The sequence below is a fragment of the Cariama cristata genome, unplaced genomic scaffold (genome assembly GCF_000690535.1).
Source record: "Cariama cristata isolate BGI_N322 unplaced genomic scaffold, ASM69053v1 scaffold39, whole genome shotgun sequence".
Classification (NCBI taxonomy): Eukaryota; Metazoa; Chordata; class Aves; order Cariamiformes; family Cariamidae; genus Cariama; species Cariama cristata.
Window position 1 is genome coordinate 1 of NW_009637166.1, and position 16,835 is coordinate 16,835.

The 16,835-nt window shown below is 40.0% G+C and overlaps 1 protein-coding gene across 1 annotated transcript in view; it reads right to left on the bottom strand.

Moving 5' to 3' along the window:
• Positions 1 to 9,454: 9,454 nt before the first annotated feature.
• Positions 9,455 to 16,835, bottom strand: part of CCDC60 (coiled-coil domain containing 60) — a gene marked incomplete at its 3' end in the record, with an annotated part of 68,960 nt that continues 61,579 nt past the window's right edge. Inside the window, exons 12-15 of the mRNA XM_009708165.1 lie at positions 15,773 to 15,962; positions 14,244 to 14,306; positions 13,262 to 13,341; positions 9,455 to 9,634 (exon numbers count right to left, since the gene is read on the bottom strand). Coding sequence (XP_009706467.1) covers positions 9,455 to 9,634; positions 13,262 to 13,341; positions 14,244 to 14,306; positions 15,773 to 15,962 — 513 coding nt within the window. The remainder of the gene's footprint in view (positions 9,635 to 13,261; positions 13,342 to 14,243; positions 14,307 to 15,772; positions 15,963 to 16,835) is intronic.

Sequence of the window (16,835 nt, forward strand, 5' to 3'; positions counted from 1 at the left end):
GGTCCGGAGCCCCATATGGCCTTCGGCTGTTCTGGTCTTCTCCGAAACTTTTTAACTGTTTGCAGTTAAACGACTTTGACTGAGTTTGCATGACCCCCGGGGAGAACTTCGCTGTGTTCTTAGGCTCTCATTGCTATAGCGTCAGTGAGCTCCATCAGCAAGCGGTGTAAAGGCTGCAAAGGCATTTCCTTTGATCCGGGCTGAATTTGTCATCTAATCCCGGTGACTGGCTAAAGTTAGCAAAAACATTGAAGATTGGCAGAAAATAACCAACTTACTTTGGTGACTCAGGCCCAGAGTATTTTAGCCAAATTTTTAGCAGGCGATTCAGTCCTTACTGAACATAACATCTGTAAGGTGAAATCCAAAGGAGGGGGAGGAAGGAAATGAATCTTTATTGTTTCTAAACCCTAACATATGGCGGGGAAAACAATAACAACAAAACCCCCACAAAACAAGTAAATACAGATCCGCTTCCATCATGGTTTTCAAGTTGGTGAGGAAAAGTATGACAGCCTGCGCCCAGAAAGGAATGAGCCCCGTTTCTGCTATGTGATACTAGAAAGAAAGAAAAAAAAAACTTTATACCTGCATGGAACTTCAGCAAAATGGAGAGACTTCTGATCAGGCGAAGGCTGGAGTTGAGATTTTGCTCTGTCTGGGTCTTCCTGAGAGCATTTCATTAATTAAAGTTACAGAAAACAGTAGGGTGTGCTTTGAGCTTTATGAATGAGCTACTTTTGTAACTGGGAGTTTTGCCATTGACTTGAATGGAGCCACAGTTTCCCATTTCTGGATGTCATCCTACAAGATATAATACAGTCAACACAGTGAAGACATAAGAAATATAAGTACAGTATTTTGACTTTCATAGACATTAATCATCTCTCAGCTGCATGTCTGGAATGAAACATGGAATGGGAATCTGCTGATCTATCAAGATGTCAAAAGAAAAGATTCTATATCCTTAGGAAAGGGTAAGAAATACAAAGTCACATCTGCTTGCCAATGTACCCATTACTGTTCAGGTACAAGCTCTTTGTAGCTGTAAAATCTCTGATATGTTTGCTCTCGGGGGACTTTAAACACAGTCATCAGACAAGCTCAGAAAACAGTTCACATTACACCACACAATTACTTTTAGAATTGATTTCAGTAGGGATGAAGACCACGGACGTACCCTCTGCAAGGGATCAGCATCTTCCAGGGCCACTCAAGCCTTTAATCCACGAGAACACTTTCTGGGAAACATTGTAATGGCTTAATGAGTTTGAGTTTGTCTGCTTGTAGTTGAAATGCTCACAGGTAAGAACCTGTTGTCAGGTACGTGAGTGAGAACAGCCAGCACTTAGAGCAGTTTGAGCCATTAATGTTGAACATAAACAAGCAGAACAAAAAGCTGCTAGCAAATCAACTCTATAGAGAAGGCACAGTTGAGTGCAGAGATTAGCGCCAGGGAGACTTGAAACTGGGGTATGAGGAAAGGATGTAGACTCTTATTGTCTAACATCATACATTTAGTTTTAGTGCCTTGATGGGGAACATCCAAGAGGGTAATTCAGAGACCAGTGGATCTACCAGTCACATCAGGCTAACCACCTGCACTAAAGCTTTCTCTGAGGACCATGAACTGTAGGAGGAATCTGTAGGAGGAAGTTGGACTGTGTGAATCCTTTCCCAGGGCTCAAAGACACAGACCTAATAGCAGAACCTGGGGTTCCCTGTGCATTTCTAGAAACGGTAAAGTTTAATTATTCAAACGAGGCTGCTAAAGGATGCTAACGGATTACAAAGTAAGCAGGAGATGGGAAGTGGTGAGCTGTGTGGAGCTACAGAAGATATTATAGATATTCAGGGGCAATTTGTGATAATGAGAGCTCATTAAGAGGTTCTTGAGACAAAGGTTCTGTCATGAGGCAGTTATTGTAGTGAATTTAGTGGTTTGTTTTATGTAGAAGATGGGTTAAAATCCAAGAAGTATATCCTGTTAGGACAAGACTGATTAAATTTTAAATGGCACTGACTTGTAGCCACTTACTGAGGTAAAGAAAAAGAAGGAGGTATTGAGCCAATAGTTTGGTTTCACAGACTGCAGCGATGGAGGGTAGCTATATTCCCGAGAACCTGGGAAAGGTTCTCACCTCAGATGGAAGAACCACTGTGCTGAGATGGCTCAGCAAAAAGCTGTGAAAATTATTTAAGAACATTAACTGAGAGTTTTTAGATGTAGTTCCATGGAGAACAATCATAAAAATAGCCTTCCAAGAGAATGAGTCAGAGTATCCAATATTCTTGCTTACAGCCTTGCACTTCAAGCTGAGTCTTGAAAAAGAAACTGATCACTCTGCACAGAGCGGAGATTTTTCCCAGTAATATGAGTAAGGCAAGATGCTGAATAAATTGCTTATCATGATGGGCAAAGCAGATGGGCTAGAGATATGACAGTTTCAAGATTATTTTTTTTAAAGGTCTTCTTCCCCTGATTTTAGAGGGTGCTATAGCTTGACAGTAGGATTTGTTGTAAGGCAGAATATGGTCTCTTTGCTGTACATGCTTTGCTGTATTGCTGGCTGGTAGGACTCTCCTCAAAGGCATGTTCATGGCTCGCAGTGGTTCTGGAAAGAAGTTCCAGTGTCTGCACGCACAAGTCAAAGTTCACATAAAGATCAAAAACAGTGGTTTAATACTCAGAGGCTGTTTGGGACTAACATGTACATCCAGACAACATGATACAAGGAGCTTCCTTGTTGGTTCTCCACAGCACTAAGAGAACAGAGTCTCTGCAAATCCTGAGCATTATGAAATCTTCTCAAGTGTAGAGTCATGCCAGAAGGAGCTGGTGGGACCTTGTACTGGCCTGAGAGACTGGTCAGATGGGCTAGGCTTCCCTAGCTCCGTGTAAGGTGAGGGAGGCATTTCCAGATCACAGTTCTTGCTGGAACAATGTGGCAATGTGTCACCAAACTGGTCTTACATGGGACTGTGTTTGACTAGCACAGTCAAGCCCTATGCATCAGAGCTGGTGATGTTCTCTCTGCTCTCCTATGGCAAAAATAAGCACATTGCTCTTCCCCAACTACTCTTAGGCAAAAATAGAGTAATTGAAAATTTTTAAGAGCGCGCAGTGTGCCCAACAGAGGAATAGTAACCTGACAGTAATGCAAACAGTGTCTTTCAGCTGTTATTTCTCAGTATGGTCACACAGCTGCCTATCATTGCCTCTGTTTCCAACCCTTCTGGGTTATTACACAGAAAAAAGCACTATAGAAATAATAAAGGAGACCTGTGAGCAACACTTTTCCAAAGTGCTATTGTTGTCTGGCTAGATCATGGACTGAAGCCTTTCCAAATACAGCAGACAAGACTATCACAGGAACCCTTTTCCACCCAGACTTAAAAAAACTCTTTCAGGGAAGGAAGTCACAGTAACAGTCAATGGCCACGTAAGGCTCCAAGGTGAGTTCTACTTATCTGAAGAAAAAAATCCCCCCAAGCTTCTTCCATCATTTAGCCATACTTTATCCTTCCTGAGAGAACAGTAAACCTGGCTACTTTGTAATCCGAAGGGAAGAGAAAACTATAAACTGGAAATTAATTCAATGTCTAAAATTCTCATACTGTATCCATTGCACACTGATTTAAGTAGCCTCAGTGTGATGGCAGTGAATATACTACTATTAACCAACAGAAAATTTGGATAAAAACTAAGATTATGTTAATGACTAAAACAGGTACAGCAAATGACTAAGCAGTACTAAGGAAAGCAGGACTATTACAGTTTCAAGAAGTGCAAGTAGAAAAAAATCTATTGTAATTCCTTGTGTTGACCCCAACACAGCTGTACCATGAAGGTTTAGTGGCAGGCTTTGGCAAGTAGCTGTTACGCTTTTGGTTTTAGATGTTTTGGTATCTCCTAGCTGCTGTTTGGGTGATTATGTTGTTTGCATAGTGGAGCTTGTAGACAGAAGCAATTGTTCAAAGCACTAAACTTATTTAAGCATGATAAGAAATGAGAAGGGAGAGATTTGGGAGGCTGCTTGCTGCTACCTATCATTTAGTGATTCAAAATGAATATTTGGATCAAACTCTTTGTCAACATCCCACAAAGGAAATTGTTGTAATAAGCTATCATAAAGATAGTTGTTCCTAGCTCTGAAGTTAAGTTTCTCCATTGACAGTATCACAGAATGTTCATAAATTACATCCAGGCAATGCTAGATAATGACAAATGAAAAACCCTTTATCCACGAGACAGAAAATAAACTTACTTGAGTGCCCTTAGATTCCGGTTGATTCAGAGGGAGCCTAGCACAGGTCTTATAAATTTATGAGGCTGAATCAGATAGGTACAGTTTACTGGTTTTCATACATACTAAATATTCACACAGTTAGACTTTTCCTAAGACAGGGAGCTGCTGTATTATTTAACTGAATACTGTAGTCAAGGAGTTACAAGAATAATTTTGATGGTGATTTCTCATGGAAGGCACAATAGAAGGTGGACTTATAAAGAAGACAGAGACAACATGTCTGAAAATTATTTCTTTTCCATGAGAAACAGATCAGAGTCAATATCTGTCCATGGCACAAACGTTGAATCAAGAGGTCTATTTGCCCTTTAACTCTCTGCCATAAATAAATGAGAACATTCAAGAATCAAAGGCTAAATTCCTGTTAGCTTTTTTTTTTTCCCCAACTTGCATATATTTGCATTACATCGCACTTCAAGAATTAATTTAGACCTTTCCCCAAGTCTGTTCACATCACCGTCATTATTTCTTCTAGTATATAACCAGTTGGGGCACAACAGGGGCATGTCTCATTTTTCCTGCTTTTGAAGTGGACAGAGTTTAATATGTGGCATATTAAATAGCAGAAAGTGTAATGGCTGGAAGGATGCATGTTCCCTTCCTTAAAAATGGTGGATTTTTTGCTACTGTATTTCTGTGGGTGTTACTGAGTCAGCAGCGTCTGTGGGGCTGATGCATTATTCTATCACTAGGATTAGCGTATGGTGATGCTGTAATAGGTATTGTGAGAGAAATGCCTTTCTTAGTTTAAATATAACTTTGCAATTTTACCCGGCAGCTATATACTCTTATTTTTCATTGTGGACTATAACTGTGGGCTGTGGCTTTGCAAACATCAAAGGTCCGTGATGAGCTGTTAACTTTGGTAAATTATTAATGGTAAATAAATATGTGAACAGAGAAGTGTTCAGATAAAAATGAAAGTTTCCTTCACAGTCTGAGATTGTCTTTTCATTCACTGATAACCTTCTGAAGTACTATCATAATTTGAAGCCAATAAGTAAGTTGACTGTGCAAATCTGCTAGCGCTTAAACACATGTCTTTCTATGTTTTTCATGGTCTATTCTCTTCCATTCTATCTCCTGGCTTCTGACCTATCTGATTTAGTCGCATATCAACATTAAAGGATCTGTTACGCCAGCTCAGACAGCAACGGGCATCTGCTCAGTGCTGTGGGTGACGTGTGTTGTGCTGTGAGGAGCCCTTGTTTTATCTCAGTGTTCCATTTCCCTGCAAATGAGTTCGTGTTCTTGGAAGTTTTTCTCCTTGTGACTGACAAGACAGTCTGTTGTAGCAGTCCCTTTGTAGCACTGAAATGGCAGGATTTATCTTACCTCACTTCAACTATCTGAAAACAGAGCATCACAGCTCCGCTAAGTCGAATTTCCTTTAGAATCCATGTGGAGATGAATGCTCCCGAAGTGAGCTTGCATGCCTTAAGATTAAAAGTTTGGGGAGATGAATTCCAGGCAGCAATTTTGCTTATAAGTCACTTCTAAAGCACATTTTGAGTACATTACCATGCTAAGAAGTGTTCTTAGCAGTTGCCTTCTGTAGCACACCTGAAAAACTAGAAAATTACTCTGTTCTGAATAGAAGCAGTTGCAGAGGCTAAGAGGCCTTACAAAAAGAACATCCAAGCCTATCCTTTAATGAAGGAGTCCTACATGTCCTCACTACCTTTCTTCTTGGGTCAGGTGGCTATTCCTGAGGTAGGCTTGTCCCTGGTTACTATGGGACTGTCTGGGATACAGGATGACTGGGTGCAGCTAGTATGTTTGTGTGTTGGTTGACACCCGCTATCTGACAGCTAGGCAAAGACCAAAAAGCATCATTGTACTCTTAAGTTTGACTGATCAGGGACTGGGACACGCTTTTTGACCAAAGAGGTAGTATTCAGGGACATACCCAGTGCTGCATACACTCTGCTGGCATTAACTTAATTGCTGGTGTTGACTTAACTGCTTTCACTGCAGCTCTCACCCAGCGCTCTTCCTTACACATTGGCAATAGTGAGACTTTTTTTCTGAAAAAATCCCACAGACGTTAGTGTGTACTTACTGCCTGACGGAACTCACATTTGGATTTGCTGCTCAGAGTTAGCAGTTATTAAAATTCTTAGATATACTTATGTAAGTTTGACTGTGCTCTGCTCATGTTTTGCAGGGACTGAAATATCAGCAGTTTAGTTGAATGTATTTGGAATATGTTAAAACAGACTGATTATGTTTTGAAACTTTTCTACAGCTAAGTGTAGTGTTCTTCAAATTTAGACCTTCATCTGCTAAGAATGTTATCACACACACCAAGGTTCCAGTGCTAGTTTCTGATGGACAGTATCATTTATGTAATCTAATTAAAAACAATGTGGATATAGCATTTATTTAAAATACATCATAAAGAAAACATGTTTGTTTCTTTGTCACTGTGTATGGACAGCCTATACTATCTTAAATCTAATTTACCTGTTTTCTTCTACAACGAGTTACTACTAAGGGGTTTAATAGCAGACACCTCAATTATATCTATCTTTCTTTTAAACTGGGCACCTAATTTTTCAGATTTCCTGCTAGACAATTCAGTTCAGATGTGGCTGTGCAATGCAGTGCTGTAAATTCAGCATTTTGGAAATATTAATTAACATTTATTTTCTAGGAGTTCCCAAAAACTTTTATAACAGACCTGTTTAAGAATTTGAACAATTTTGCCAACTTAAGTGGTATTTGTATTATCAAAGAAACTGCAAAGTAATTTGTACTAGCAAGTAACTGAAAATTGCCATTTTGAACAATTTTCATGAATTCAAATGTTTATGAAAGTGTTTCAGGATTATTTAAGATTATTTCATATTCTATTAATTAAAGCTTTTGATACAGACAATGAATTTAATTAGTTCTCACTCACCCCACAGTCAGTCTGGAATTTCTTCATAGACTTCTCTGGATCAGCTCCAGCTTCACACAATCCAAACAAGAGCAACACACAGGCATGGCTATGAGTATTGTTCTGTGGCTAAACTAATATGTTACTTACAAGTAGGGTAGGGCTCGAACCAAAAGGCTAAATGCACCCATTAGGGAAAGTTTGGATTTGGACTCAGATCTGAACTTGCGAGATAAGCTGAAGTGTTCTCTAAATAATTAATATCCTTAGCACTTCTCCATTGTGCAGCATCCCATAGGAACCATCTCTCCTTCTCTCACACATATACACATGTACTCTTCTTTCATTAAAGATTCCCAAATACAGTAATTAGAAGAGTCATCAAATTTGGATTTGACTGATCAGTGCCACTCCAGTTCTGTTTCAATGTAATCGCAGTGGCCTAGAGTGCACTGGTGAACATGGCGTAGAACTCATTTAACTATTACATCAGGAGACTGTTTAACGGGGAAAAAGCAACTGGGATACTGTTTCTGGGAAATGAAACCTACCAGGAAATAACCTGGATGTAGGCATAACAGGACATGATTCCTTTTCCTAATTTATACATTACGTTTATACATTACGTTTATTCAAAAAAAAAATAAAAATCAAAAATATAAACTCAGTGTTCACTTTTGTCCTGTGATGGCCAGTCAAATTGCAGTACAGATAAAGCTACTGATTGGGTAGATACCAGCAGAGCAGACTGATAAATACACAAATATTCTATTTTGGGACACAATTGCCATGCTATGCTCCGTGGCTGTCAAATATCTAGATGCAATACTATTACAGGAAAAATGCTCCTTGGAGACCTGCTCTGAAAACTGAGCTTTAGCCATATACCTCTAGCCAGGTGAATTCTCTTAGCCCCCACTAAGGCTAACAGCGAGAGAACTGCTTCTCCAGAAATGACCAGAATCCAGAGTACCTATGCTAACTTGTGTGCTTGTTGGTACTTCTGGATTCAGGATTTCTGTGTGGGTGAAGGGCTTCTCGTCCCCTTTAGCTATAGAAGGGGCTGTAACTGTAGACAAAGACTAGCTAACTAATGTTCCTTGCCTATGACTGAGTCGTCTGATTGCCCATTGCTCATCCCTCCCCAGTTTCCATACTAAATGATTGTTTTGTTTAATAATTCCTTAATTTTCTTTTTACACTTCATGCATGAGAAAATCTGGTAATTCTCTTGTAGAATTTGGAGAGGGCTTTTAAAGTTGAACAATATTCAGTCCTCGATCATGTCCTGGATTCTTTTTACAAGCCTGCAGTAATCAAGTCTATTTTTTTTTTTCAAGAATAAAAGCTTGCTTGTCATTTTTATCTCAGCCACTTAGATTATATAGGTCACAGTTCTTCCTCTTTTCCTACAACAAATGGGAACAGTTGGACATTGTAATCTTCCCTCCACACTTTTTGTGCAAAGTTTTCATTATAGACCATACGTATTTCCCTTAGCTGCAACCCGCCCTATTTTGTAAACATGGTTTGAAGAACCATAGGTAGGAAACAGCCTCTTAGAGGCAAGTATTTGTTAGAATATTGTGAGAAATGTTCTAATAAACTACCTGTGCAAGACAATGTTTTGATGACTGTTATAGTAATCTGGCACTAGAAATAAATCAGATGTCCCAGTTGTCAACCATGATGGGTTCTTTTAAAAATCCACTACAATTTATAGCACAATAACTAAATCCATCATATACAGTTGGGTGTAATTTACAATGTAATGTACTAAAATGTAGCCACCCTAATAAACAGCTCTACAAATCACATAGAAAAGAAACCACCATTTACCAGGAAAAAAAAAAAATCGGAAAGACACATCAACAAAGAGAAAAGCCTTTCTTTTTCAGCCTTTCCCTCCTGCCCCTGAGAAGTGCACTGCAAAAGTCTAGTTCAACAATGGAAAAGCAGAATCTTGAAAATTGACATTGTTTATCAGGACAGACATCATTGAAAATAATGTAATTGTGTGGGGCTGGTGCAGTAATCAGCCTAAAGCCTGCAAGAGATTCATGTAGCTATAGCACGCCAGCTCCTTTGGAAGGCGTATTCTGACGGGAAAGAGCTTTAAGGTTGGCTCTGCTTTGTACAAGAGCAGATTCTTTCCCTTCCAACGGAATACACCCTTTATTTCCCTTCTCGACTGTGGAATAACCTAGGATCTCCCTTTTATTTCTTAAGACCGCACTTTAGTACAGAAATGGCCACTTACCGCAAAGAGGGAGTCACAGTCAGCTGTCGTGGCATCCTCAAAACATGGAACTCAGTGGCTGGTTCAATGGGATGAATGCCGCTGTTTCCCTGCCCTTCTGGCATAGCAGCAGAAGAGTGTTCCTCGCTTCTCACTGCTGAAAGGGCTCCTGAATGAATATCCTTTCTGCTGCCAGTTACCCTGATGAACAGATAAACACAACTTCAAAAGCGCTACAGTGACACTGGTTTGTTGGACTGTTATCCAACAGCCTCAACTTTCCCCTCCTTCTCCAATTTTGTCATAAAACACAAGCATCAGCTAGACCAAAATGCATCGACATCCCATCTTTGACATTGGCCAATGACAGATGATTAAGAAGAGCAGAAGAAACAGGGCAACTTCAGGGTGTTTCAGGCCCTGGTATGTCCTCCCAGCTAATTGCTATCAGCTGAAAAGATCATACACAAAACACTGATTTCTTTCAGCCAGTAGTCCATTAAATCAAGGAAGCCAAGGTTTTGCTAAAGAAAAACAAACACCCAAATACAGGGCTGCAAATTTAAAAATAGGAGGAAATTACATTTCCTACCCAGAAGAACTGAGGGGTGGGATAGAACAAGCCATGCCAACCCTTGTGTGGGTTATAACAGAAATGGAGAGGGGAAGATGTCTGCTTCCAAAAACTGTTCTTCCAGCTTCACTAGATGATGTGCGTGGTGGGCTGGCTAAGGTAATCTTCCCTGAGACAGAGCCTTCTATTACTTTCAAAGGTGCAATTCAGTTCCAGCCAAAGTGGGAAAGATTAAGCTTTACTTCCACTCACTGCACCTCAGGCATTGGATGAAGAACAGTCCTATCTACATATACATTTGATGTCATTATTTCTACTCTGATCAAAACAGTTCTGATATTATTATTATTTATGGAAAACCATAAACCAGCCCTCAGTAGTACTAAATCTTTAAATCATTACTCAGACATACTTCCCAGTAAAATGCCCCTTGAAGGGGCCTCTGAACCTTTTAGCATCCAGGCAGAGGAAATCAAGTCATTGGAAATCTGTAGATAGAGAAGTAGGATGAGGACTTCAGCAAGAAGAATGGGTCTGTACAGAAACCTCTCTGCCACTGGACAGTTGAAGGATTTGTCCAGATCAATAACCTGATGCCCTTGGTACAAGTCCAGCACTCGTCCTTCTTGGGAAGTTGCTTTCAGGCAGATGAGAAAAAATCTCACCAGAGACAGGAAATTAATGTTGGGATATCTGAGAATTCTTCCCACCTGCATTCCTTCTGTCACATCTTTTTTCTCTTTGATCACTTTCTTTTGGTGGTTGTTCAGCTTTCTTAGTGGGAAGTGTATTTTTATTTTGCTTTGTGTAGGCTTGCTGCATAGCAAGAAGTATGGCTACAAACACTCAGTTAGTGCCTTGAATAAAAGACTGCGCTGCTGGTTACAAGAACAGCCATTGCACTTGTCATAACAACCTATTCTGATTTTACAAGTAATCAATGCTCAACAGGGTCAATAAGAACCTTTCCATTGACCTTAAATAGGAGCTGGAGCTGGTCCCAAATATCCCGAGGTTTGTTAGCCTGACCTTTTATCTTCTGCAATGCTACAACAGTGGTATTTATTAAAACTTAGCCAAAAGAATTACTGTTATTAATGTGTGAGGTCAAATACAGTTGCATCTCTTTAACATGCTGGCATGGTGCCATTAATTTACAAGACAGCAGAATAGAGTGGTGATACATAAAGCTGAAATTCCAATTAGAAAGATGTACCCTGATTTCTGAATACTCCTACGATGATTGTGGTATTTATTTAAAATAAGACAGCCTATCTCCAAGAAAGACAAGAGATGTTTATTTTATAATCCCTATAAGATGCTGCTTTTTATGTCCAATATAAAACACAGTGGGACTATTGTTGTTGATATAATAGAATGGTTGACTTCTTTTCTACTACGGTGAAATCTTTCGTAGAAAGGAGAGTAGAGATGACAATTTCAGAACCATTGTGAAGTAGAAGGGTGAATGGTGAAAGAGGCATTAATTTTAATTGATGAGTTTTCCTGTAACACTTGTTAGCCTAATATCCAAGCAATTCTCATACAGCAATAATTTTCTGCCCTGCCACTAGTGACACCCAGGAAACCGTTCTTATTTCAGTTCCAGAGGTGTAATCTGGGGAGGGTGGGGTTTGGATGACACTGGGAACACATCAGGCAGCAGGAAAACAGGATCAAGGTTCTCTGAGTTCAGTATCTGAATCCCCCAAACATCTCCCCAGTGCACGAAGCAAGTGACCAACTCAAGCTTGCATGGTTTGTTTTGGCTAAAGGAATTTGTGAATGACTGGCCCATGAGGTGAAATTATAAAGGACCAGAACAGAATGGGAGGAGGATGAGTGGACAGAACACTAATCCAAGCAGCTCTACCACACGCTCTGTCGACCTTTAGCAAATTGCTTGGATTCTTGGTGCATCCATCTCCAATGTGTTAAATGAGTTACTTTGAACCTACCTTGCAAAGGTCTACTGAAGTAGTGAGTCAAAGACTGCGAGATTGGTCACAGAAGTATTTGGGAGAATCCGAGATATCTGCAGGAAAAAACCCCAAAGTTTCAAAAGCCCAAGTCTTCTTTTACCTGGGTATGGGCCTCAAACCTCTTTGTATTGTTTCAGTCCTTTAAATTGGCAAAGACTTGAGTAGGGTTGAGGATCTTGCCTGAGGAAACTAAGTTTGTCAGGAAGCAGGAAAAAGGAAGCTGCTAATTTGCTCCAGAGGAGCTCTTCTCTACCTCAGAGTAAAAGAAGCAGAAAATTTTTCATTAGGTTGATACTCGAGGAGGAGAAAAGACAATATATTTTCTTTTTAGAGGAGGAGTCCCTTTTGTTATCTGGTGGCAATAGGAGAGAGAAGAGCCATTGTCAAACAAAAACATAGATAAGATATTTCATAATCCTATGAAAACATTAGAGACTAATATTCAGCATTAGCATCCTGCTTTGGGAGCTCAAAGAGCTGCTCAAACATTAGCTAATCACATTTGAAAAAGTCATCTCATCTTGCAGGCAGACAAATCAGGTCACATGCTCAGCTTGTATGAAATTTTGCTTTTGGCAGCATGGCTCATGCACTCTGGCAGAGGACAAGCCCCTTTGTTTCCATTTCTTGTATGTAAGGAAAACTCACCACTTTATATCTGCAGTTCCATGTAGTGCAGAAAGACCAAGACGAAGGTTTCACCTTGTGTAACCGCAGTTCAACTAGGAGCTCCCAAACTGCTAAATTAAGATTTATTTTTGTTTGCCACAGGGTAACACAACAGCACTGACTATGAAACTTGACTCAGGTCTTGGTGAAATGATCCCAAAAGAACAGCAGAATCGAGGTTTCTCAAAATGCACGGAGGGCTGCAAGGAAGTTAAAAGTCTCACAGGTCAGAATGAGACCTCAATCCTGCTCATCTCGCAGAAGCACTGCCACCAATTTTACTGGGCACTGGATCAGTCCCACAGCGTTTTGGAGGAAGTCTGCCACTGGATTTTGAGGTGGAGGGAAAGAAAAGCATGGACAAGGGAAAATACGGCTTTCACTACCTTTACAATTGCCAGCTTACCACCACCACATATGGAATGAGAAAAGTGGGAGCACAACAGAACTTTAAGAGCTTACTTTTCCCTGATGGTTGTAAGTCAAAGAAATCTGCGTTCTTGGCTCCTCCTTCAAAAACATTTATCTCATGATAATGAAGAGGGGACAAAATGAGGCCCATTAATCAACAACATATTATACATCAGCGGTCACTGTACTCACCTGGACCCTAAGCTGGCATTGTTTCCCCTTACTGTGGCTGAAGGATCAACAGCATTTCTCCCCAATGGGTCTTCTGGAAGCTTGGACAGGCAGGTAAGCAGTAAGCAGCTCATTAAGATCACCAGCTTCAAACATCACTGGGTCACTGATTCCATCACCCAGCAATTGTGACCCACCTTGAAATACACGGTTCAGCCCAGACAGGTTCACAAAGGTCATGTATTTAGCACTGTCTGTGAGTTCAGGAGCATCATTCTACTGCCTCACCCAGCAGAGTAATGGCAAACATATGCAAGGGCAATCATGGGAAAACAGATCTTCACGTGAAAATCTGGGAAATGCATCTAAGGATGCTTGGTTTTTCGATATTGATTTTAATAAGGCAAGAATTAATCCATAATCACAGAATCACTACAGAATAAACTCAATGCAAAAATAAAACATCTGAATTACAAAAAAGAATTAATGCAAAAAAAAGTATTGTCTTAAAGTTTACAGCTACCCTGTTCTTGGGATATTTTTTTATAAAGGAGAGCTAAAATGAAGAACAAACAGACAATGCTATTTAGATATGGAAATCAGTATATCCATACTGAGTAGACGCTTGTTATACTGTAGGTATTGTTAGAGGAATGTCTGAAGAAATTACCTGACCTGTGATTAGAAACTCAGTCTTCATCCTACATGGTTAGATGAGACTGAAATTTGACAGTGTGTCCAAGACATCATACAGGAAGGAGAAACAGTATTTAGCTTTTATTTTCTATGCCGACTACAGCCAGTGGAGCACTGTAGAGAGACAAATTTCAGTTGTGCAAGAGTGGTGAGTAGGACTTCCTAAAGTTAACTCCCCTTCCCTAGTCTTCCTTGAGGCAGATCTCAACAGGCAGTAGTTTTCTTCTTGAAGACAGTTGTAGCTGGAAAACCATCTCATCTGGCCGTTTGATTAGAAGGTGGAAGACTATGCACTGAGTGGGGCTACTCTTGTCTGAAACCACTCGCTGAAATCCTCTTCTGGCATTTGCACAATACTTTCACGTACAAACTGAAACAGAAAAAGGTTCTTTCCTGAGCTTTTGATTTATGTGTAAGAGAGAGGTAACATGGGGAAATTTGACCAGTGACCACAGAATAAATGTAATGGTTTCTGCAAACAGTTAGCATACTGCTTTATACCACCAAAACATTTTTAATGCAACTTTCAAAACAGCTGGATATGCTCTAAAATGAATTAAAAGTAAAGCTCTACAATCTTCATTGCAATTTATATCCTGAATCCTTCCAAGTCAAGTCTTTGTGTTTTAACTCGCAGCTGTCTTCTACCTACCATTGCAGTACAAACATTAAAGCAACTTGAAGTTAAATAAAAACTTCATCTGGAATCTCTGTCAGTATCAGCCAGGTCATATTCAGTGATGCTCTTCTTGCTCCTAAAATGTGACAGTTTCCTTTATCTATTCCAGTCAGAAGGAGCACCAAGGTCCTCCTTCCTCAGTGGCTATTTTTGAAAGATGTATAAATAAATAGATAGGAGATTCAGCTATGCTCACATGTTTTTGTCTATTACTATCGCACTAATGTGAGGGATCAAAACGCAAAGGTAACAGAATGGAAGTGGTAAAGAAATAGATCTAAAACCAGCAAGCAACAGAGACTTACGTGTTGAACATTAAGGCAAGGCTGCCTCTCTGGTTAGTCACTATGCAAATCAGGGCACAAGACAAAATGCCTATTTTTATAAGACATCAAGAAAATACAGGCAGTCTGATCTCGACATGTTGGGTGCTAAACCTGTGCCTTTGTAAGGCATGATAACACTCGATAGGTGTAAAATGCACAGTAACCTGCTGCCTCTCAGAGATTTCTGTTGGTCTTGCAGGTTAGGGGAAATAACTGTGATGAGAAGAAAACTCACAAGGTGGCAGCATTGCCATTTTTGTCAGTTCCTTACCTGGTTCGACTACCTAGCGGCATACGTTCGAAATGTATTCTCTTCCCTTTCTTGTGTCCTCCTCCTGCCAATTGCTTCTACAACTACAAGACTTGAGCCCAACTTAAGATCTTGAGAAGCACATTATTTTTTTTTTTTTATTTTAATGTTGCTGAAGAAAAACAAAGATATCTGCAGAGTTCCTGGATCAGTGACGCAATACGTTACTTGAATAGCTCATGGGTGTAACTACTGGGAACGACAGGCCTTTTCAGAGCACAACAAGTTAATGTTTCTCTTCAAGTGTCCTAACAATTTATGACAGGTGTCACTTTCACTGTGGTAAATAAATCAACAATGACATAACAACAAAATGATACTGATTAATAATCCAATGCTTGTCATAACGTCTTTTTTCTGAGGAGTTCAAAGTGCCTTGTAAAAGGTGAATAGTAGCATCTTCATCTAGTGAGATCCTAAATGATTTCATCTGGTAATTTTCCACTGCATGAATTTCAGCCGTAGCTGCCTGCTCTCCCCACCCTCATCCCACAGAGAATCAAGAACTGGACTCGTCTCACCTCCACAGCTGCAGCAATTTCTGGAGAACACAGCTCCCACACCTGTAGAGCAGCCAGAGCCTTAAGAAAGGTGTCTGGATGAATTTTCAAGTCGGGAGTCTTGCCATATTTTTCCAGTTTCTTTAAGATTTTCTGTACATAATGGTCACTCTTCACAGACTCAGGGAGTCTGGCAACCAAAACAGCAAACCTTTAGCAGAAAGAACAACAGCAATAAAAGAGAAGCCATGGGAACCAATGCATATCTGATTAATAACTCTGGGTTTGCCTGGCATTTCTGCCACTTCACCACCTCCATAACTTCCACAGAAAAAATGGTTCTTTGGGGAATGTAATACTCAGTGTAATTCCGAGTGAATAATGTGAAAAAGCTTTACTTTATTGGACTTGTGCACTAACTCCCTTTGCAGGGCATTGAAATAGATGGTTCTTCATTGTTCATTTAAATTTTGGATGACAAACTTGGGCATGAAAGGAAATAATAAAATCCTAACAAATGTTTCCATTTTACTACAGATTTGTCCTCTTCATCTTTTCTCTATTTATTTTGTTTAGCCTCTATGGATTTTCCAGTGCAATCAGTGCCTGATCCGACACAGTTTCTGATTCTCTTTACTATCCCTTTTCCCTGCGCTATCATCATTCTCCTCTCTCTGTGTGCTGACATAAATCTCACTGATGTAAGTGCACTGTAACACACAGTCTTTACCACTTCTCTCTGAATATAGAGATTCAGAAGGAGAATTACACATTACAATAAAAATAAAACTCTTGTGAAAAGACTGCCTTGTTTGTTGTTTTTTTTTTTTTTAAATGTTCTGCGTAAATTCTGCAGTGCTGCTTTGACGGTCCCCGAGAATGATGTTCCAAACCTTTTTAGACTGTGCATGACTGGGATGTGCTGGGGTTTCGTTGCAGAGGGCTAAGGATTTGGCAGCACAAATTCTGCAGTGCTGCTTTGACAGTCCCCGAGAATGATGTTCCAAACCTTTTTAGACTGTGCATGACTGGGATGTGCTGGGGTTTCGTTGCAGAGGGCTAAGGATTTGGCAGCACATCAGCA